Genomic DNA, 24062 nt, shown 5'->3' with positions numbered 1-24062 from the left:
TCATGCAAAGAACTACTTAGCCATGGGAGAGATTGCTACAGGCAGGCTGAGAGCCGGCGTGAGGGAGGACAGCTTTGGAGGGCAATCTATTTTATAAAGTTTACTCTCGCTGTCTAACTGCCTCAAGATTAATGGGAACGGTGGCCCTAGACCTTGTTTTGCCTGGCTCTACCAACTGAAATAGTACAACAGTTGTATTTATCAGAGACAATTTGCTGCAACTGATTAACATTAATCTGATTTCCTGTGAGTCAATTTCCTTGAGATATAGTAAGCAGGCCAATTACCTGCTATTGACTTCTTTTATTATAAAGATTTAGGTATTAGCGACAGACGTACATGTAAATTTATGGAATTTCAGACAATTTGAATAAAACAAAAACAAAGTTTAATCGAGTTAAAGGATTTCTAGTTAGCTTTACATGTCATAAGTTTAGAGTTTCCAAAGCTATGTAAAGAGAAGTTGCAGGCTTTTTTTATTTTAACGGCATCTGAAGCCCACTCTTTTCAGACAAACTTGCTTGTTTTTAACTGGTGTCTCACAGAAGTTATGGAAGGAAAGAAGTCAATGTGACAAGACAGATTATTATTTAAAAATTACCACACAGGTCTTTTCATCTAACAAGGGCTAGGTGCATCTTTAGGCCAGGAACATGTGAGCTGCAAGGGCACACAGACCTGGGTTCCCAGCGTGGGCCCTTGTGCTCCTCGGTCTTGGACCTTGTGGCATTTGCTTAACTTTTATGAACTTCAGTTTCCTAACCTGTGACAGTGGTGATCCATTTTCCTTGCAGTGTTCTTAGAGCGGAAGTATCACGTGAGGACACGTGAGGACACGTGATGACAGTCCCCCAGCCACCCGGCAGCCTGTGCAGAGGGCAGTCAGCCACCCCGGGCCTCACCTGCATTTCCGAGCCCCTCCCCACAGGCCACATTTTGACCTGCTCAGGCCAGCTTCTGGCCAGGCTTTCTCCTCAGCACGTACTGCCTGGCTCACGTGCTGGGCTAAGAAACTGCATCAACATTGCATCATGAAAGCAAAAAGTTTATTCATGTTTGAAACTACATATAACTACCACGAGGAAGACTTTTTCAATCCAGGGTGTAATCCAGTTAGAAAGGAACACGAAACGTTTTTAATACATTAGAATCACCGCCACAAATTATTTTCATGACTCAATCAGTTTCAGAATCGCATACAATACAAAAAGAGAGAAAGGAGGGGGCCCCATTACACAGGGTGAAATATACAGTACTGAATACTGAAATCTGAATGCATCACAATTAGTTGCCGCTTTTTTTTTTCAATGATTAGTAACAAGATGAAGAACATTCAAAATGTTTCTCAGTATTTACAACAGTTTTACTGATCCTGTGTTAATTTAAGACCCAATGTTTCCACTCTCGGTTTTTTAAAAGTTGCAAATGCAACCCGGATTTTTCTTTTAAAAGATTACAATGTACATTACATTTTATGAAGGGAAACAAAGAGTTAATTACAAGATGCAAAAAGATAAGAAAGAGACAAACTACAGCGTGAGTATTGTTCAGAGGTAGTAAGTGAGCACTCTAAGCTACAGAACATGTTGAAATTCTATTGGTTTGTATGAGTTCGCATGAGGTAATAAAGCTGTGTTTTGATTGGTGAGATGTATAAATACTCTTTTGCTACACTATATACAACACTCCAGAGAGCAGGGCCTGTGTCGATGCCCAGAGGACGTAGCAAACCTTGACAAGTCTGTGCAGCACCCAGCGCACACCGTAAAACCCCAGACGGATCTCGTGTTCACCTCTATGAGCAGCAAGCATCTTCATCTCTCAAAACAATCTGGATCCATAATTTAATTACCGAGCAGACTCTGGGCACTGGTGCTTTCAGAGAGAGAAAAGATGCTACCGGTCTCTGATCTAATTACAACATAAGAGATCGCAACACAAGTGTGACGAGGAAGATTCTTAAACACAACCATCATTAACAGTTAGCCAAACAGCTCCTTTATTCCAACTCCATTAGTGATAAGAAAGAAGGACAATCAAAGTCTGCGATGGAAATATGCAAGAAGTTCAATTTAGGTGAGGTGAGTCTTTGTATCTGCTTTAACGATTGAGGTTTAGCATATATTGTACTTTTTACCCTTAAGGCCAAGTAATTGGCAAGTGAGAAACCATTCATGTCAAATATTGATAATAAATTATGATAAAATAGCTACAGGACTGTCAACAATGTTAAATCTTGGCCTAATTGGATAAAGTGCTTTTTTTTTTTTAACATTGTGTGTTTTTAAGTATAAATACAAATGATTATGATTCCTTAAAAAACAGATTTACCAAGTTCTCTAATAAGACAAGGTTTTACAGTAAAGCTGTAGATGGTGGGCTACAAAAATGCTTTCCTTTTCCTCCTATTGCTCTGAATGCACTTATCAAGGCATGTCAGCTCAGGGAAAAGTGTTGCCAGAGATTAGTTAGAGGTATCAGAGTGCACACTTCCTGGGCCTTCTGTAGGAGAAGTCACAGAAGATGGAGTTGTTGCGTCCTGCCAGCCTCCATTAGCCTGAAAGGAGAAACACAGTTCAACGGGTGCACGTTTACATATTCATTCTACTCCCCAATTTAAAATACCCAGATGACAACATGAGAGCAAAGATGCATTAGCAAAATGTATTTTCTAAACCCACTTTGGCAGGAGTTTGAAGCATGTGTTAAAGTAGGATTAAATGCATGTAAAACAAATCCATCCTACCAAGTAAAGACTTGGCAATAAATCAGCACGCTGAGGAGGGCTTCAGCTGGTCTCAAGCTGGCACGAAGCTCGGCCTTTGATTTGCTGATAACAATCAAGTGACGTGAAAAAAAATCTTGTAAGAAGGGAGCAGTGGAGAAGCTCCATGCGATGCTTTGGCAAGACCTCGGACCCCGCGTCGTATAAACTTCAGCTCGGCTTAATCCTCATTTCCACAGAGAAGAAGCTGCCCGCCCTCTTTCTATACACGCCTGACAGCCAGTTACTCTAACCCTTGGAAAATGAAGGCCAGAATCTCCCTCCAAACAGGATCTTGCAGAATGAAAATGCATGAACTGTGGAAAATGCATGCACACTATTCAAATCCAGATTCCAATTATCTGTGAGTGGGGCTCCCACTCGGGCTGCTGCAGCCGCTGCTCGCGTGCCACTGGTCCTGCCTGCCTCGGCCGGCATCGGCAGCAACAGTCCTCAGAAACAAATTTGCCTTATGTCTTGGCCTATAGAGGCAATTGCTGAAATCAATGTCTGATCAGATTTCTGCTGTGGCAGACAGCTTGTCGCTACATATTTTTATGTCAGTCAAGAAGAGGGAGGTGCTGGGCTTGTGAGTTGGGGAACACTGAGTGGAAGTGACGGGGCGGGCTTTTCTGGAGAGACGGCGAGGGTGAGCTGGCTGACACCCAGTGCCTGCGGCCCGGACCAGCCTCGTGCTCACTGCCCCCAGACCCGGACCTCCCGCACCAGTGCCCCCCCTCACACCCGCCTGCAACTTGTCCTGTGAGTCCATCCAAAATGTCTTTTTTTAGGCCTGTGCCACTAGGCTACTGAGAACTCTGTCTAGATTCCTCGCCCAGTGTTGGGCTGGGAATTTTTCCTTCTCCCAACGTGTTGTTCTTTGAGAACCCCTCACCCCTGTCTTCTGGTTGACTACAGGGTCCTGCATATGAAGCACCTTTCCTCCCTCTAGAACCACAGAGAAATAGCAGGAGTCGGGGTAAGGGGACCAAACAACCGCACAGAGATGACCAGAGCCAAAGGGAAAAGGATTTTCCATGCTTGAGGTAGAACAAATTCAGGTGAGGGAAAAATAATGCTATGGCGGTGTATCTTCAATGCCTAGCTATGCGGGGTGGGCGGTGACAAGCGTGTGTGTGTTCGTGTGGACTCGAAGAAATCCTCTTCTCTATCTAAAAGGTAAGCTGTTCTCACCCCTCAGGTATGAAAATCTACTTAGAAAAAGAAAAACTCTTACACAGATACAAGTCTAAAGATATTCCATCTGAAGTAAACATCATTCCTCTTTTATCCAAATTTATAAACAACAAATGTACAATATTTTTACCCAGCGTGGCAGCTGGAGGAGAGGTTGTCAGCAAGCATTCTTTTTTTCAAAATAAATTAATCCTTACTCTGGTGGTTTGAGATTATGCACTGTATTATACAACAGCGCCTTATCAAGCCTCATCAGTGAAGATGGAATTCATGTCTGTAAAATGCTGCAGGCAATCACAGTTTCATATTTTATCATGTTGATAAGGATATCGCACATTCTCTGAAGCATTTCAAAACACTTAAATGAAAAAGGAGAAATGCAACTAAAAGGCTTTTTATATGGTTTGTTGTGGGTTATTATGAGTTATTTATAAACCCAAAAAGAAAGATTTGACATTTCAAATGTAAAAGATTTGAGTATTTAATGGTCCTTTTTTCCTTTTACAATTGAACATCCTCAATCACTTTTTAAATCATTAATATTTACTCTCGCAGCAAGCTACGGCCCCAAGAAGGGAGAATTTTGTCTCTGTTCTTCCTGACTCTACTACCCAGTGCTGGGCAGTTGGTTTCCTCCCTGGTCTGGAGTCTGAGTCTGTCCACCCTCCACCCCAGGACCCAACCCCCCAGCTCCCTGTCAGGCGTGACGTGTTTGCTATTTTCCATCCATGTCAGGGTGTTAAGTTTTGGTCACCTGGTTACAAAAGTTAAAATTATTTCCCCCACAATTAAAAACTGAGGGGCCATTAAAAATGCTGAACGTGTTTTGCATCCCACAGTGACAATACGGCAAGTTGCTCTTACAAACAAAATTCTTTGTTTGGCCTGGTTTGTTGATCTGTCTGGGGCCCGCCTCCCCTTCACCTGAGCTGTGTTTAGGAATTTTTCCTGCTGCTCGAGTCTAAGATAAATGACCTGTTTTCTACCTTCTCCCTGGAACACAGCACAGCCAGGAGGAGATGGCATCTTAATGGGCTGATGCTTAGATCTCTATTGATGACAGAGCGCCAGCCACCCTGGGCCTCTGAGAGGATTTCTGGCGGCATAAAGGTAACATCAGTGTTTAGGTTCATAAAATAAAAGTACAGTAAAGATGCTGCCTTCCCCACCAGCTAAAAAGATGAGAAGCCAAGTCAAGTGGCCATTAATTTATTGATTGGTCACTGTTTACCTGGTGCTGTTCCTACAGCTCTTCGAATCTGGTTCCCCAGAGTACTCACATTTAAATTATGTGGACTGTACAGTGAATTTCCTCCAAGGCCATCACTGTAGCCTCCCGTCTGATTGATAACATGACGGAGGGTATCCACCTAGAAGTGAGACGAAACAAAATTCATCATCCCAAATCTATTCAAACATCATCACTTACAAAAGGAAACAATTTGAATTATGTGTGCCATGAGGGTTTAGCATCTTGAATGAAAGACAAATTTATCAATCAAATGTGACTGGCACAATTTCAAAAATTCTTTGCATATTTAAACTCACACATCTTTGTTTTTCATGCCAGCCAAATAATAACATCTTCACAGCAATGGAAACTTTTCATCTACACAACCAAATGTGTGTGGCTGTGGGTGAAAACTACTCATAAATATGTATTCTCTCTCACACACACAGCCCTATGTGCATAAAAACAAGTAGCTGCTCTCCATTAAGAGGATGAGAAAAAGAGTTGAACGTGGAATATACTTTAAGAACTCAGGTTTTTGTATTCTGACTTTAAAAAAAACGCAGAAATGAAACAGAGTAATATGTATTTTAAATCATACACACACTGGCACACACAATTTTTCTGTTCTACTTTGTTACAAAAGTAATACCCACCCAACCCCTCTCCATGAGCTCAAGCCAGAGCCGAATGCATTCACAAAGTGTATCAGGTTTGAATCATCAAAAGTCACTGTTAACTTGACCTCTCATTAAATTAAATGGTGGGGCAGATGGGTCACATCTGGAAGCACCCAGCACAGGTTCTGCATGGATGTGCAGACCACTTCCATGGGATGAGAGTAAGGAGTTTTGAGCCCAAACCCTACCCTGCTAGAAAGGCCCCAGTTGGGGCATTTCTCCTACCTGTGATTGCACATTGGCTCCGACTTGGGACCCTTGGTAAGAATCCCCATTCAGACTCTGCATGTTCATGAACATGTCCCCAGAATTTGGGAGGTTAAAAGAACCAGAAGAACCTGGAAAGGAAAGAGTTAAGTAGCTGAATAACAGAGAGCTACACACATAATCCTCAAAGACCCAGAGGCAGGGAGAGGAGAAAAGGTACAGAAGGGAAAGGTTGTGTACAATGTAAAGCATTTTCAGATCTAGGACGATGGAGCATAACTCCAAGGAGTTAGGTGCTGTGATTCATTGTGCATCTAGGAGAGTCCTATCAATGGGGAAGCCCATATATGAAACAGAGAAAATCAAAATAAACAGAAAAACACCCAGCAGCTGGTCTGGAACCACCCCCTTGCTTTCATTTACCTCCAGGACTTGGTCATTAAATGAGCTCTTCACCATCATTCACTGTCACGGTGGACAATTACCCAGAGAAGAAGCATTTCTCAGAAGCTCTCTTTTAGCCATGCATTCTGCCTAACTTTCCTTTCATCTGTTTTCATGTCCCATTAAAAAGAGCTTGGGGGTGATATGGGGGGGAAGGAGGAAGGCAACGAAACAAAACAAACAAAAAACCCCCAATTTCTGAATTTTAAAAAATATATTTAAAATATCTCTTAGAAAGGCCCTTTGAATTGCTTTGCAAGTCCAGCTGTTTGGACGAGCTGCACATCTTTCATTGCTACTCAAGTTCCCTGTTATTTTAAGATGTTTCCAACTCCATCAAAAATGCCACATGAAAATCTTCCAAAATATATTGCATGAGAAGCCAAGATACTGCATCCAGTACTAAGTACCATACCCCTCACAGCCAACCACCACCGAGCCGCCAAGTCAGCACAGATGCTAAAGGAACGCTGCAGACAGCAGACCAGTCTGCAGCTACAGCAGGAGGAAAGCACCGCTGTACCAACAACCCCAGCATTCCAGCTGCATGACTCAGCAAAAGGTGCCTTCCCCACTTCCGCTGTTTCACTCGTCCTTCGACAGACCCCCTGGACTTTAATATGTGGGAAAAATGTAGTTAAAATAATCACTAATGATAGTACATTGTCTAACTGCTGAATTAAAAACCACTACGAAGAGTGGAAAGCTCCAGAATCTACTAGTGGCGAGTGGCACTCACTACGAACAGTGGGTCTACAGGCTCTGGCCGTCCTCCCATTCACCCATCCCTAGAACAGGTCTTCATTTTAATATAAATCTTCCTTTACAAATCCACTGTGTCCTCGACATGGCTCTCGTTTCCTGGCCTGTGGGACGGGGCTTTGGGCATAAGGCTGCCTGAGCCGAGCAGGGAGTGAGCACCCGTACGCACCAGAGTTTGGCGTGGTGGGCGAGTTGGTCTGGTTGTTCTGCACAGCGGCAGCCACTGCGTGTGCGGCCGTCACGGCTGTCTTTGCAGCATAGAGGTTGGCTTCTTCCTGAAACTTGCCGATATTCTTCTTGTACCTGATTCGTTTGTTGCCAAACCAGTTGGATACCTACAAATCACAGGGACATGAGTGAAGGGAAGCAAGGTTCAAAGGGGGAAAAAAAGTCAAACTTCCAATAATAACTGTTGGACACTGAAGGGAAACTTTGGGAGACACTCAGTTCTGAACCTTTGATCACATCCTGGGGATAATGCAGAATTGGGTAGAGCCTCACTTGCTCTTTTTGGCAAACCTCTCAACACTCTTGGAATAAGACTGCTTCTTGGAGCTGGCCCTAGTAACACCAAAATCGCTGGGAGCACTGCTCATAAAAAATATTCAGTTGGTATATACCAATTAGTATATAATGATTAGTCCCCCCAAAAGGAGCTGAAAAAATAAACGAAACATTTCTCAAGTTAGGTCAATAATAAGAAATAGTTAAGAAAGAAAGACTTATCCTTTTGGGGTCTGGAACAATTTTGGCAGCTGTACAGTAGAATCATGTTTGGTCTGCTGAAAAGAGTAACATCCATAAATAATGGATGAAAAACCCCTTTGTCTCCTTCCTTTGAAGACACTGTACGTCTGCCAAGATGGCTGCTCAAGTTCTGCCAGTTAACATGTGAGAAGGTCACAACTTGAAAACTCAAGCAATTCTAATAAGGTCAAAAGCAAATAAAGAATCATCGGCTGATTTCATCAGGTGGAATACACTTATTTCTTTTGCAAACTACTTATGATGTCAACCAGGGCAAATGGAAGAGATTTCTAAGGAGATCTTGGCAACAGGCAGATTTCATCACTTTTCATTGACAGCAAAACTTCAGCCCAAGACTCACTGCTTATAGTTACACAGAGTGTTCAGGCACCTGTGAGCTGAGTTATATAAAGAAGAAGCTAAAACCCACACAACAACTTATAAATAGGTACCCACTGCTACATTAAAGGCTCTGACCTCTCTTGTTAAAGTAACAGTTTAAAAATACTTTTCAATAATTTCTTAATAATCTATTAAAAGGGCATGTTGCTGTGGTATCAGGCTGGGTGGGTCACTGTTTCATCCTGAACAGCTATTTAGAGACCCTGAGGAAAAATAAGGAGTGGTATGAGCCCTCCAACCCAATTTACACCAGTGGGCATGCTGGTTGACCATCTCTGCCAAGTCTTTAATTGCTTTGGAAGCAGAACTCTCATTCTTCAGACTATGGCACTCATCCTTCCAGAGAAAGCTAGAGAGCCCTGGAAGGGAGCCGCGCGAGGAAGACAATGTTGGCCTGCTGCTGCCCACATGCTGTCCCATCCTGGGGAGTCGCTGTGAGCACATATGTGCGCACACACATCCGCCAGCCACTAGCTCAAGACCTGTGCTGCCGTCACGAGTGCAGGTTCAGGCAGATACAAGCCAAAACTCATCAGGAAGCAAATATGTGCAGATCAGGCCTTCCGAGCCGTTTCTGTTTCACCATTATTCTCCCCCGTGAAGGATGAGGCGTGTCCCTTTCTTCCTTCATTTCAAACAGTAGTGGCTATAGTAATTATTTAACGAGCATCTCCGTGCACCGAGCATTACGCAGAGCCCTTTGCCTACGTTTTCTCACGTAATTGTCACAATCTCAAGGGTAGGTGGCTGACTGAGATGGTCACACAGGTATCACACCTGCCCCAAATCCAATGGCCTTCTCTAAGCAGTGTCTGATACCTGTAATCACCACCCCTCCTTCTGAAAGCACTTTGTTTGCATGGTTTCTGTGACATTATGCTCCTGCTTCTCCTCCTTCCCTGACACACCAGGGTGTGTGTGTGTGTGTGTTTGTTTGTGTGTTTCTCCAAGACTCAGCACTCGGCCCTCTTCTTTCTTCCTGAGCAATCTGATCTCCATTGAAGACTTCAGTTATCGTCTCTGTGAGTGACTCCCAGATTTCCATCTCTATCCCTAACTTCTATGAAGAATTTCAGTTCTCATTTTTTAAGACGTTCCTTATAAATGTTCTGTCACAAGTTGCAACTCAATAGGTCTGAAATGGAATTCATATGTCCTTTAAACCTGTGCCTCCTTCTCTGTTTTCTCTTTGTGTTCATGACATCTCTGCCACCAGAGATGTACTCACCATGTCACAAAGTCCCTGATTCCACTGTAGATAGTTCTGATGGATATACAGCTCTCCATCCAGAACCAAGATCTGGTTCCTTTCCATTTCCACTCATTGGTCTCAGTTCCAGTGTCTACACTGTCACATTATTACGCTCTCAAACAGCCCTAAGGGACCTGAGTCCACCCTGCCACTGGCTTTCTCTGCCCTCCCATCTTTGAGCCCCAAATGCTTGGGGCAGGTGCGCATGATAACTGTACAGGACGTGGTAGTGGGAGGAAGAGTCGGGAGAGTACACCGATGAGGAGGCAGTGAGGGCCCGAGCCGGGCAGAGCAGGAGTTGTGGGAAGGGCGGATGTCATGGAGGAGGAATAGGCAGAATTGGCCACTGCCTCACTGCAGAGGTCACGGGAGAGGGAGAAGCCGAGACGACGCTGATGTGGAGCCCAGGCCCCCAACAGGGTGGAGGAAGATGCTCTGGGAGGGACTTGTGCACCAGGAGAAGGCAGCCCCAGTGAATATTAAGATCCATTTCCATACCAGAATCATATGACTCTGAAAACAAAAGTTCTGAATTAAGACTGCAAAATGACCCTAAAGGTGGTCACTCAGGCTGTTTGTCAAGGCGAGTTCTCGTAGACCCCCATCACCTTTCACAAGCACATCCTCGGCTAAAGAGACAGACATAGAGAGCTGGTTCACAAAAACCTCCTTCAAGATATAGTATCTCTCTAGCCTGCCTGATTCAGGCTGTCAGGCCTTTGAAAGAGTTAAATATTGAATATATCTATAGTGCAAAGGGAGATATTCCTGGTTGAGAGGGAATTTGGCATTTCTTAAGTATAATTAATGAAAATTCCCCAACTCTGAATTTAGCAACAAAGGCCCATCTTAGAATTCTTTTCTTCTAAACAATTCTCGGTTGGATTCTGTACTTTGTAGTTAATATTACCTTGACAATCAGAGAAGCTATAATACATTAATGAAACCTAGCCTGGAAAATCAGATTACAGCTTTATTAACAGTTTCATAATTGAGGAATCTCTGTACCATCGAAGGTCTCATCTCCAGATATGTAAGAATCCTGTGTTTATGCATACCCCTGGACCAATCAAACAACAGTCATCACTAATAGAGGTTTATTTAATTCTCACAGTAAAATTTTAATATCACCAGCAGCCTGGGGAAGCTTTAGCAAGTGGATTTGCTTGACATCAGATCGTTTCTATTCTGCTAGTCCCAATACTTCTTAATCTTTAATATCAAGGCAATTAAAATTAATGGCCACTCATCTGAAGCTACTGTGGGCAGTGTTTCCTTGACATCAATTGTTTGATGGGATTACCTAGAGGTTAAACTAACAAGCAAGGTTTAATTGGAAGCAATGAAAGAAGCAGTGATCATACGTTATGTTTAACCTGCATAACCACATCTAAATGAGTATCTAAAAATGTTAAACTATTTCTCAAATTAAAATATGCACGTCACATTCTGATATCACAGATTTGGGTATTGCAGCAATCAGCTATTAAGACCACACTGCTGCAACTGAGATCAGTGTAATTAATGTATAAATCGACAACTTAGTTCAGGAATTTTTTTCACCTTTTAAAAACAGATGGATACAATTAGTTGCAAAAGTCACCCAGCACCAAAAGCGACAGAGCACAGGCGGCCCCCTCCTACACAGGGCTCGCAGAGGAGCCAGGCTGTCTACACTGGCACTACGAGGGCAGAGCCTGTTCTGTCTCTGAACTGGAACGGTCTGTATGTTGGTCCCAGAATAGAAACACAGGCATGAAATTGGTGGAGAGAAAGGGAATACCCTGTCCTGTGCTTCTCTTTTGAGCCACATATCAAGGATTCATGACTCTGGACTGTGCAGAAGGCAAAGGGCCAGGCAAGAATTTTAAGATCAATTAAAAAAGGGAATAAAATCACAAGTACTCTCCTCCTCCTACTGATGTTCACTGCCACCAGCTCCAGACTGTAAGCCTTCGGCAATCAGGGGAATGACGAGCGAACATTCCCCTGGCCGCTGACTTTCCGGGGCCCTTCTGCAAGGCCAAGAAGTGGCTGGAAAGGCTCCTGTTCTCTCCAATTTACTACAGTGTTGTATTTCCTCGGACTCAATTCAGCTGCAGACTGCCAACTGCTCTTAAAAAGTAAAATGTTTAAAAACGTGGAATCTAAAAAAGACAAACTCAGAGAAACAGCGTAGAGTGGTGGTTACCAGGGGTTGATTACAGCTAATAATACTGTGCCATATACTTGAATGTTGCCAAGAGGGTACATCTTAAATGTTCTCACCAGGAAAAAGAAATGGTAACTATGGGATGGGATGGAGGTGGCAGCTAACACTGGTGGTAATCATTTTTCAATTTTCAAATGTATCATATCAACACAATTGTACACCTTAAACTTACACAATGTTACATTTCAATTATACCTCAATAAGGCTGGGGAAAAGTAAAAATGTTTTCCAAATAATACAACTAAATTCAATTTTTGTATCACTTTTTTTTTTTTTTTACCTTTTTCAAAAAGGTACTCAGAAGCTTTGACTCAGAATCAGTTCTGAGTAGATACATCAGATGCGGATAGAACTGTATGATGAGTAAATGCTTATGATTCAGGGTCTGGGTTTCAAATCCACACTCTGCCATTTACTATGAGTGACCCTGGGCAGGTTTTTTTGTTACTTTAGCGTCTTCTCTCATATACAATGAAAATAATAACAAGAATAGTAATATCTTCCTCATAGAAATGCTGCGTGCTATAGTGATTACCTGATAACTATTAGCTATCACTGTCACCAGAGACTTATTCTACTCTCTAACTTAACTTCCCTTCTTAACTTTGGAACCCCTCTTTTACAGTGAAAGAGGAAGAAGAAACCATTCTAAAGGAAAAGAGAAAAGGGGAATCAAGGAGTGTTTCTGGAAAAGGTGACATCTGAGTGGAGGCCTAACAAGTGAGGAACATTCCATTGTGGAGAATGAGGGAGCAGTGCGAGTGGGAGGAGGTGTGGGTACCAGGGGACGGGCACCTGAGGCAAGAGCATCTAAGGACAGGCAGGCCCCGGCTAAGGAACAGGAAAGGGGAGAGTGCGCCAGGCAAGGGGAAGCCTGAGACTGAGCCTGAGATTTCTGGGAAGTACAATGGGGACGGTTCCCATATCATCCCAATGCGATATACTTTTATGCTCTACAAAAGAAATATGAGGAAGTTAAAATTTTTAAACTCTTTATTTCCTGTAATTATAGGGCTCTACATGTTTAATATATTCTTCTGGATTAAACTAGCATTACAGTTAGTCTAAAATTAATCCAAGCAATACAAATATTTATTCTGATAAATAATAACACTTATTTTGACCATCAAAAGTAAGGTTTTATCACACAAACATTTATTAATCAGGGGCGTGTTGGGTTATTAAAGTGCTGAGTGAAGCAAGTTTGGTTAGCACGAATATTTCCCATAGTTCTTTGTTGGGAACCAGAGAAGATCTCACATTTGGGGCAATGGGCCATTGTATGGGGTCGGAGTATCCGTTTCATAAAATGGAAAAAGGGCAAGTGGAAAAGGGGAAGAGGGGAAAGGCCAAGAACGTGCGCTACCACCACAGCAGCTGAGGCACATGGACTTCAGGAAGGAGTAGACAGAAATATACACACACACAGAAAGCTGGCCAGTGAACACCTTAAAACCATGAACACCCCTGTACCTGCTGGAAAACCTTCCACTACTTTGTGAAGCACGTGCACCTTAGTTCAAGACTGCTGCCCTAAGTGAGCAGGCTAATTCTGGCTGCATTTTAACTTCTTTGTCTGAGAACACATGGGAGCTCTTTGGCAGGGGTGTATGTAGTACATACCTTCAGCTATAAAAACAAGGCTCATTCGGGCAATCACTTCTTTGGGTCACAATGACATTTTGGAGCTCAACAAAGAACAAATTTGTCAGCTTCAGGAAATCAAAAACACTCAAAGAAATAAACCTAAAGGGGTAGATATAGTTTACTTATAATTTAGCATAAACTTTCTGGAGAGTAAGCCAGCAAATATGGATATATACATACCCTTTGACTAAGCATTACTAAGAACTCATCTTGAGGAAATATTTAGAGATATATGTGCAAAGAGATTCACTACATTCCTACGTATAAGCAAGAGAAGAAAATTTAAGAGAAAGAATTTATAGCACATCTGTATAATGGAATATGATCACTGATTAAAAATCATGTTGATGAAAAATATTTATTGACATGGGGCAAATAGTCACAATATATTGTAAAGAGGAGGAAAGGGGTTTTTTCCTTTGTACACAGCATGAGAATTCTGTGGGGAGATGGTAAAAATACTCACACATAGACACACATGGGTGTGCACATGCGAACATACATATATGTATACGGAAAAAGGCCGAGGACCCACATACCAACATGTGATTATCTTTTAGAGAGGGTTTATAAGTAACTTCTAATTTTGTGGGGGGTTTTTGTGTTTTCAAGTATTATCCAAATTGATTTCAGATAAGCAAGTATTGGGGTTTTTTAAAGTCAGAAGTTACTTTAAAAAAAAGAAAAATGTAATTTTCAATGAAAAAAGTAACCAATATGCTTTCTAAAAAAATCATTTAGAGGTAGTTGAATAATCTTGAAGAGTGTAAGTGCCAGGCACTGTGCTGGCCCACACAGCTACAGGAATCAACAATCCCATTCCTGTATTCTATCTGAAGGACAGGGTTGGCAGGTCTGAGAATTTCTGAGATAATTAAAATCAGACGCTTTGTAAATCTCAGGCCATTAAAGTTTCCCAGATTGCTTTGCCTTTAAGAAAAATGCCGTGTTCAAATTAAAAAGCTAAACCATCTACAATGTCTCTACAGTCACTGAAAGCCAATTTATTAATTAGCATTAATTGTATCTTACATTTCAAATTCTATCACTACATTTATTTATCATTTTAATAACAATGTTTAATAAAAGAGAAAAATTATTACTTAACGACTTAATCTTCAAGAAGCAGAAGTGCAGAACTTAAGAGTTCATCCTTAGCTTTGCTTCCTTGCATAAAATATGTTAGGGAGAGGATGGGCACTTGTTTGGAAGAGCAGCAGCTGACACTAAAACTTCATTACTGAAATCAGCAAACTGAAAATTTATGAAGCACAAATCTTAGAAAAATTTGCCATTGTGTTTCCTGTGTTTACTTGTGATGCATGCTTTATGTACTGTGCCTAATTAAATGCAACAGATTATGAAATGTTGAAATGCCAAGTCGTGTATAATGGAACATGAAGCATATTTACATGGTAAACAATTTTATCTCTAATAAATAGTTTCTCTCTAATCAATATGTTTTCATCCCCATTATGTGATTCAATTTGAAATGAGGAATGGAAGCCAGATACTGTTCAATTTTTAAAGTTAATGGTATTAATAAACTAAATCTCATTCCACTCCTCTCCTTCCCAAGGGTGCACATCCAGCAAAGCTTACGTAAGGACAGAAAGGCTGGCCACACTGTAGATAACCACATGTGTGCACGCCCTTGAGAACCCAGAGGGCACTTGAGAACCAGACAGATCAGAGTGTGAGTCCCCGCTCTGTGATTTCCTAGCTGTGTTACCTTAGTCCAGTCACATCATCTAAGTTCTCCTTTCCTGGTCTACAAGACAGGATAACGATGTTTTCTCCTCACAGGGCTGTCGTGAACAGTAAATGAGATAACATGTTAAAAGGCACAGGACTGTGCCTGGGATGTACTAGGCACTCAGTAAATGTTAGCTCTCCCTCTTCTTTAAACAAGCAAAAAGAGCAGCAACAACAAAACCCTCTACAGGCTACACTTGCTTCCCGTCGCCACTAAGGTCAGATCACCTTTCCACAGGAGTTTGGGAGAACTCTGGGAGAGCTAGTCCATGCTTCCAGCGATGGCAGGGTTCTGCCAGTAGAGAACAGGCAGCAGTAAGAAGGGCGAGGAGGGTGCGCCCCTGCACAGCTGAGCACGATGAACTCCCTACCAGGAGGGTAACACCTGACCAAGAGCTCCTGCCTGCCACACCCCTGCTGGGCTGCTGGGCTGCTGGGCTGCTGTTCTGCACAAACTGCTGACAGTGTTACCCATGCCTCCTTGTCCCTCCTCACCCCTGCCCCAACACAGCCACCTGCAGGACAAGGCACTGGACCTAGAATTTGTAGGAAACCTGGGTCTGGATCCTACCTGTACCTCTATTGCTAACAGCAGCCATTTATGGAGAGTTCATCTAGAGCCAGAAATTTTACCAGGAACTTCACAGTATTATCTCATTGAGCTTAACAAAGACTAGCTTAACTGATGTAAAAACTGAGGGCAGAAAGTTTATGTAGCTTGCCTGAGTTTATATAGCCTTTCCTGTGCTTTTTCCACTATACTTTCTCTAATAAGACCTGTTTTTTCTGAATATTTTTTATAAAATTAAAAAAATTATTTATTCAATTTTATTTATTTTCCTTTGTATTAAATGACTAGGGCTACCAAACCACATTCTACTTTTTCAATGTAAAATATTTCAGCTCCTTTATGGTTAAAAGTGAGCCCAAGAATCCAAACCATATTTTTTTCCTTTTTAGAAAATAAGTTCCAAATTCTGAACAACTGACTTGAAAACCAACTTTTGAAATACAATCCACTTCTAATGGGAGAACTGAGCAAACAGAAATTCAGTTTCCATAGTATCTGAAATAATTTAAAACAGATTCACTTGTCAAGTACTGTATTTTTTTTTATTTGAGGCTGTGAAAAATTTTATTGCCATAATGTACTGACACCCTTACAGTTTGGCTTTGCCCTTTCCACTCTGTGCATGATAGACTGATAACTGCTCGTGACATTCACAAAGAGCCTCATCTGCAAAAGTATATAAAACGTCAGCCTCGCGGCCACAGCACATACAGAACAGATGACACCGTTCATCTCCCTAAAACACGTGCTGAGGGGTGGTTCTAAATTACCTCAGACAATGTTTTCAGTTAAAGATTTCTTTTCTTTAAAATTACTTCTCTCATTTAAAAAAAATGTGCTGGGTGTACAACTGAATATAGATTCTTCAGCCTTCGTGGAAAGTGTCTTTGACAGATTCCGAAACACCAACATCACAACTGTGAAACTGCCTCCCAGCAGCTACACTGAAAGGTGGAGCCATCTCCCAAGTCAACACACCAACATCCCAGAATTAAAACTCAAGAGCACTCTTTAAACAGCAATGGGCCAGATTTTCTGTTCAAATAAGCTTCCTGTAAATCTAATTCCTATAAAATGTTTATGCTGGTTATAAAATTCTGGTTTTTGAAGTGAATAAAAAAGTGAATGAAGGGCCGCAAATGGCAAAGTATCCTTCTTTCTCGCAGGTGAGTTGTATTCCATTACATACATGTATGCTGCATCTTCATGACCTATTCAACTATTGATGTGCACTTAGGATGCTTCCATATCTTGGCAACTATAAATAATGTTGCTGTTAAAAAAATCTAATTCCTGTAACTGAATGCATCATAGTCAGTGTCTTATGTAAAGAAATCCTATAGACAAGCCTTTTGTTTCATGGGAACCCTTATTTATTCGATACCATTTCCTACCAAATACACACCCCAGTTTTCCTTTCTTTTTAAAGAATAATCTAGAAAATTACACTGAATTTATTTAAAATAGGAGTTCCTATCCTCAGAAGGTATCCTACCCCTCCAATATACATAATCAATTCTCACTAAAAATGAATCACATGCATTTTTACAGTAAAGACTACACCCAGGTCTACTCAGAGACAGAATAGACACAACCCCACTCACCATCCTGACCTGTGCCTCATCTTTATGGAGGTTGTGAAAACCCAGGGACAGGTGGCTTCTAGCATACTTGTTTGCAGGTGCTCAGAGCATCTGTTCCCTCTTTCTTCTGGAAACTTTACAAGGCTCTGCATATACAACACACTCAGCAAGAAAACTGATGGAATGCATGACAAATTAGCATCTATTGAGCACTCATGATATTCCAGGCCCTGTACTAGGAAGGCTACATATATGATATCTTTTATGCCTCAAATCTCTGAAGAAATTATCATTATCCTAATTTTACAAGCCCCCAAATGGGAAATTCGGGTTAAATAATTTGTTCAATGTCACATTGCTACTTAACAGTGGTAGAGTGGAGACTGTTTCTCTACCTTCCTACACTGAATGTACAGTCAGTCATCTGGAGTTAATACCTCAATTTCTCAAAATAAGTGATATGAAACGAAAGTACCACTGCCTCTGTGGAACACAAGTAACAAAACTTAGTTTTGGTAAAGAAGCTGGTCTACCTGCAGGGCAATGGTCTAAATTTCTAACTTCAGGAAGTCAAGAGGGAGAAAAAAAAACTATTTATACTAGCATTTGAAAACTTCTCTCCCTTGATTTTTTGACCCAGTCACCTGACAAGGTCTCAGTGGGTATAATTCAATTAGTTCTTTTACCTACTTCCACTCCTGGGCTCCAGTCTTCACTAGGGCAAGTCACACGTCCAGGCTGGCTCTGCCTTTTGACTCATCTCTGGCCAGAGCGTTCATTTCACACACATTTAAAGAGTACCCAGCAGGCACTGTGTTTTCCCAAAACGGTCCCTCACTCTTTCCATCACCTCCAACCTCCCAAATTCAATCTTACCCTCACCCTCTTTGTCCATGAGCACATGTCTTCTTGTAACAACAGCTGTAACATGTCTATAGGGCGTCTTAAATGCCAGGTACTATTCTCAGTACTCTACACATATTAACTCAATAAATCCTCATTACAATCCAGTGAGGTGGGTTCTAGTATTTCCCCTTAATTATGGATGAGAAAACTGAGGCACAAAGAAAAAGGGAGGAAAAAAGGAAAGAAGGAAGGAAGAAAGGAAGAAGAGGTAGTGTATATAGTATGGTTCAGAAGGAGTATTTGAAATGAATAGGTATATTAAGAAATATTTTACAAAGAATGTATAAGACATTGTGAATCACCTTTGGGGAGTGAGACTAAGAGTCTGAGATAGAAGGGAGATTTTGAAAGAAACAACTTTGGTTTTGTTACATTCTATTGTTTTTTCTTAAATTTCATTAATTACTCTACTTTTTATTATTTCCTTCCTTCCATTTTGGGGGGTTTAATTTACTGTCCTTTAATACCTTGAGATGGACCCTGAACTCACTGATTTCCAGCCTTCTCTCTTACTATATGTATATATAATGCGCGCACGCACACACACACACACACACAAACATATAAATGTTTAAAGCTATAAATCTCCTTTTAAGCGTGGCTCTAGCTGTACCCCATGAATTTTGATACGTGTATTTTCATTATCATTCAGTTACAATATTTTCTAATTTCCAAAGTGGCTTCATTAACCCATGAGTTATTAACAAATAACTGCATTATTTTCAAACATATGGGGATTTCTACTTACCTTTTTGTTACTGGTTTTTAGTTTAATTCCACTGTACTCAGAAAACAAACTCTATGTATTAAATTATTTAAAATTTACTGAGAGGTACTTTATGGCCCAGAATATAGTTAAACTTTCAAAATGTTCTGCAAGTGCTTAAAAAGAACATGTACTCAGTTGCTGGGTACAGTATCTATATATGTCTATTAGGTCATTTGCTAATCATGGTGTTTAAATCCTTTATGTCTGTGCTGCTCAGTGTGGTTGCAGAACCATTAGCGTCAGCATTATCTGGGAGCTTCAAATTGTCAGGCCCCAGTGTAGAACCTTTGAGAATAGATTTCAGGAATCTGTATTCCAACAAGCACTCCAGATCATTCTTATGCATGCCAAAGTTTGAGAAGCACTGCTGTATGTCCTTATTGACTTTCTGTTATGTGTGTGTGTGCGTGCACATGTATGCATATATGTATGTGTTTTCTTCTGTTATAGAAAGGTGTGAAAATCTCCTATAGTGATTTTAGATTTATCTATTTTTCTTTTAAATTTTGTAAGTTTTTTTTGTAAGCTTTATGTTTTTTGAGCTCCTGCTATTAAGTACATACAAATATAGAACTGCTGTGTCATTAATATTTAGTGTCTCTCTTTATTGTAGCAAAATGTTTGGCCTTGAAGTATGCTTTATCTGATATTAATAGAGAAACACCAACTTTCTTTTGGTTATTATTTGCATGTTGTATTTTTTCCCATACTGTTATGTTCATTCTTTCTGTGTCCTTATGTTTTAGATATGTCTATTAGAGAACACAAGAAATTGGGTTTCATTTTTGTATCTTATTTGACAATATTTGCCTATTAGAGTATTCAGTTCATTTACATTTAATGTAGTTATTGATATGTTTGGGTTTAAACCTATCATCTTACTAAGTGCTTCCTATTTGTCCCACTTACTGAGTTCTTTTTTTCCTCTCCTTTTTAGATTGCTATTTTCAAAAATCATTCCATATTTCCTCCTTTATTAGTTTGGAAGTTATACACTCTTTCAGTTTTCTTTAAGGGATTACTCTAGAGATTATACATTCTTGACTGTCAAAGTCTAGCATTAATTGGTACTTCTACTATCTTTTGCAGAATATGCAAGAGCATTAGAATATTTACCCTCCTCTCATTAATTTAAAAGGCGTAATTGTTGTGTATTGTAATTCTATACATATTATAACAAAATAGGACATTATTATTAATAATTATTATTATTATTATTATTATTATTATTATTATTATTATTATTCTAAACAATCAATAGTCACTCACAGACACATTTACCCTTTTCTGTGCTTTTCCACTCCTTCCTGCATCACCCACCTTCTATCTGGAATCTTTTTACTCTGCCTGAAGAGCATTTTTTTCTATTCCCTTTAGAGAGAAAATGAGACAAATTCTCTCAATTTTTTTTTTCTTGAAAATGTCTTCATTTCACCTCCACTATCAAAGATCATTTTTGACAATACAGAATTCTAGGTTGACAATGAATTTACTTCATTTCTTTAAAGAGATCATTCTATTGTATTATGGTTTTATTGTTTTCATTAAGAATTCAGTGGTCAGCCTAATTACTACTCCTTTGAAGCCAATATTATTTTTCCCTTTAGTTGCTTTTGACTGTGTTCAGTGTGGATTCCCTATTTATTCATCCTCTTTTGGGACTATAGTTTTTTGTAAATATAACGCTTAGAATCTTTCATCGGTTTTGGAAAGTTATCAGCCTTTACATTTCAAATATTGCTTCTGACCTACTATTAGGTTTGCTTCTGGGACTACAATAACATTTATTTTAGACTTCTTACTGTATTCTCAAAGTCCCCTACTCTGTCTCCTGATTTTCTATCCTACTATCTCTCCATTCTTCAGATGGTTATTTTCTTACAACCCATCTTCCAGTTCACTAATTCTCCCTTCAGTTATGTTTAACCTGATTTTAAATCCAAACACTGAATTCTTAACTTTGGTTACTGAATTTTTGGTTCTACAACTTTCATATGACCTTTTTTATGGTTTCTGGCTCTCTGAAAAAATTCTCCATTTTGCTTTTTATTTCCTTGGATATATAAAGCATAGTTATTTTACAGTCCATACCAGATCCTTTTCTTTTCTATAGTTCTATGGATCTGTTTCTATTGTCTGTTTTATCTGCTGGTTTCAGGATATGTTGTTATGTCTTCTTGTTCATCTTTTTTTTTCCCAATTGTGTCCTCAATGTTTTTCTTTGTTTATATGTATTTGCTTTGTTTATAGAAACAACTTGAAGCCTAGAATGATGCTATCTCTCTCCCCATACACACACAAACACACACACACACACACACACACACTATTTGCTTTGTCCAGGCACCTGTAAGTACTAGCAATCCAATTCAAGGACTAAGGTATTCTGAAGCAGACTTATAGTCTCTGTGAGTGTCTATGCACTTCCAAATGCACCCTGCTACTAGGGTGTAATTCATGTTACATTTCCAAACTGAACATTTCCCAACTGGGAAATGATGGCAATGCAAATCTGGGATAACTATCATAAATCTTTAATCTCCCCTCTATCAAATCAGCATTTCCTCATGTGTTTCCTACATCAGCTAGTAATATCACCATCTTCAATTATCTAGGCTAAAAACCTCCTCTATCCTCTGTCACTCTTTACTTCTTCCTTTCTCATATCCATATCTAATTGTTAACCCAATGTGTAAAACATCAGTTCTACCTCCAAAATACTTTTAAAATCTATCTCTGTTTTCCACTTTCAGTGGCTTAATTTGAATCCTCACCACCTCTTTCCTAACTTACGCCACTAATCTCCCATGTAGTCACTCTCATTCTAGTATTTTCCCCTTCTAATAGACCTTACACACTGGTGCTAGATTTATCTTTCATAAATCTGATCACACCACCCCAACCTAGAAATCTGTATTATCTTTATTCTATTTCATAGCACTTATTACTATATGGCATAATATATATAATTAGATGTTATTGTTTACAATTAAAATATAAGATATATGATATATATAATTATGTATTATTTTTATCTGTGTGTGTATATATATCTTAATTAATTATCCTCTCCTCATTAGAATGTAAACTCCACAAGGACAGAATCTCTATTGTATTCACTGTTATATGCAGCACAGTGACCAGAAATAACTCACTGAATGAATATTATTGAATAAATTAATTAACTAATGCAAAACTAAACTGCTCAACTTCATAACTGATGTCTGACAACCTCAAACATCTCACATCTAATTGCAGACCTTCCCCAATCGGGCTCCAGCTTGACTTTCTAAATCATTTCTTCAACAAATACTAATTGAGTGTTGATGTGCTGGATATTCTGCTAGGCATTAAGAATATAGTGCTGAATAAGACCACAGTCTCAATCAAAATGGAACTCACCACCTGTCAGGGAAACAGCATTAAACAATTCATTATTCAGTTATGACTGTGGTAAGTGTTACCAAGGAAAAGTACAAGAAGCTATGAGACTATATAATGGAGAATATGAACTGGAAGTTCAAGGAAAGCTTTCTTTAAGAACTGATATTTGAAGTGAGCTTTGAAAGAGCAGTAACTAGTAAAATGTCTATACATGTGTGTAGGGGGTACAGGGTTAGACCATTCCAGGCAGAAGAAACAGCATAATAATAACTATCATCATATTTTTCCTTACTCTTTGATAGGCACTCTGCTAGGTGCTTTACATATCTTCTCACTGAAATGCCCATAATCTTATGAAGTACTGGTTATTTTTATTCAAATTATACATACAAGGAAATGAGGCACAGTGAGGTTAAATAACCTCACAAGGTCACAGAGCTAATAATTTGGGGGTACTTTTCTAATCCTCTCAGCAGAAAAGTAAACCCCTCCTTGTACTGTATTCCAAAATGGCGGCCGTATGTACCAGTGCAGTCCCCCAGGGTAACATCTGTACCCTGTAGCCACACATCTGTCTGGCTCCTCCAAGAAATTTCACACTCCTCAGGGAGAAGAACATTATTGCATTCACCTTTGTTTGCCACAGTACTACATGCAGTGCCTGGCCATGGTAGGCACTCAGTTCTTGTTGCATGAACTAGGAAAAAGAGCCCAAAATCCTGGTAAGTACATTTGGCTGGATCAAACTAACTTACTTATATTGTATGTAGCTTCTACTCTCAAAAATCTATACCTGTTTTAGAAAAGTAATATGCTCTCCATATAGCTGACAGAAGAAAGAAGAAGAGAAGCCAAAAGACAAGGACAAAGGAAGCCCAAGAGCATCTCTGGAAAATGCCAGATCTCCCAGGGGGGAATACCACAAAGCCGATGTTAGTGAGAAGCCAGGAGGCTTGAACTCGGAGCCAGTTCTGATCTGGTGTCTTTGCCCTTCAGGCTACACTGGATTCCCACTGTCCACCCCTCCCTATTTACTCTCACCTTGCTCTAGGCCCCAAGAGGCTGACTTATATAAGCTCAGGCTTCTGGCCAAAGGACATGGGAGATGAGAAGGGAGGAAAGTGAGGTCGGAGTAGCCGTTCCCCTGACTCCCTCACTGTAATATTGCCTTTACTTAAGGTCTCAGTTACTGGCCTTCTCCACACAGTTTCTACATCTTGACTGGGTTCTGGTAACCTTCCTTTATCTCTTCAGCCAAAGGGTAGTAACAGAATCAAGCAGTAGTAGCATTATTCTTTGTGCTTTCCCTACACTCTGCCCACACTTCTGTAAACAGTTACTTTATTAAACTCTCCAAATTATTCTAATCTGAGTGTGCCATCTGTTTTCTGCTGGGACCCTGACTGATATATTGGCCTATTGGTCTGACCACAGAAGCGAAGCAATGGAAAGGTGAGATGCAATGCTGAGGGTCAGGCACTAGGAGAGGCTGACAGGAATACTCAAAGGGGAAGAGGCAAGGAGGTGAAGTGGACAAAAACCGGAGAGA

At 40.3% G+C, this 24062-nt stretch overlaps 1 protein-coding gene across 2 annotated transcripts in view; it reads right to left on the bottom strand.

The window, feature by feature from the left end:
• Positions 1 to 1029: 1029 nt before the first annotated feature.
• PBX3 (PBX homeobox 3) overlaps positions 1030 to 24062 on the bottom strand; it is a 198194-nt gene continuing 175161 nt past the window's right edge. Inside the window, exons 6-9 of one of the 2 annotated variants that reach the window (XM_010984336.3) lie at positions 7455 to 7620; positions 6098 to 6210; positions 5242 to 5331; positions 1030 to 2557 (exon numbers count right to left, since the gene is read on the bottom strand). In XM_010984336.3, coding sequence (XP_010982638.1) covers positions 2465 to 2557; positions 5242 to 5331; positions 6098 to 6210; positions 7455 to 7620 — 462 coding nt within the window. In that variant the 3' untranslated portion in view covers positions 1030 to 2464. The remainder of the gene's footprint in view (positions 2558 to 5241; positions 5332 to 6097; positions 6211 to 7454; positions 7621 to 24062) is intronic. The other variant, XM_010984337.3, reaches the window with a different exon arrangement.

The sequence above is a fragment of the Camelus dromedarius genome, chromosome 10 (assembly GCF_036321535.1).
Source record: "Camelus dromedarius isolate mCamDro1 chromosome 10, mCamDro1.pat, whole genome shotgun sequence".
Taxonomy (NCBI): domain Eukaryota; kingdom Metazoa; phylum Chordata; class Mammalia; order Artiodactyla; family Camelidae; genus Camelus; species Camelus dromedarius.
This window is presented reverse-complemented; position numbering and strand designations above follow the sequence as displayed.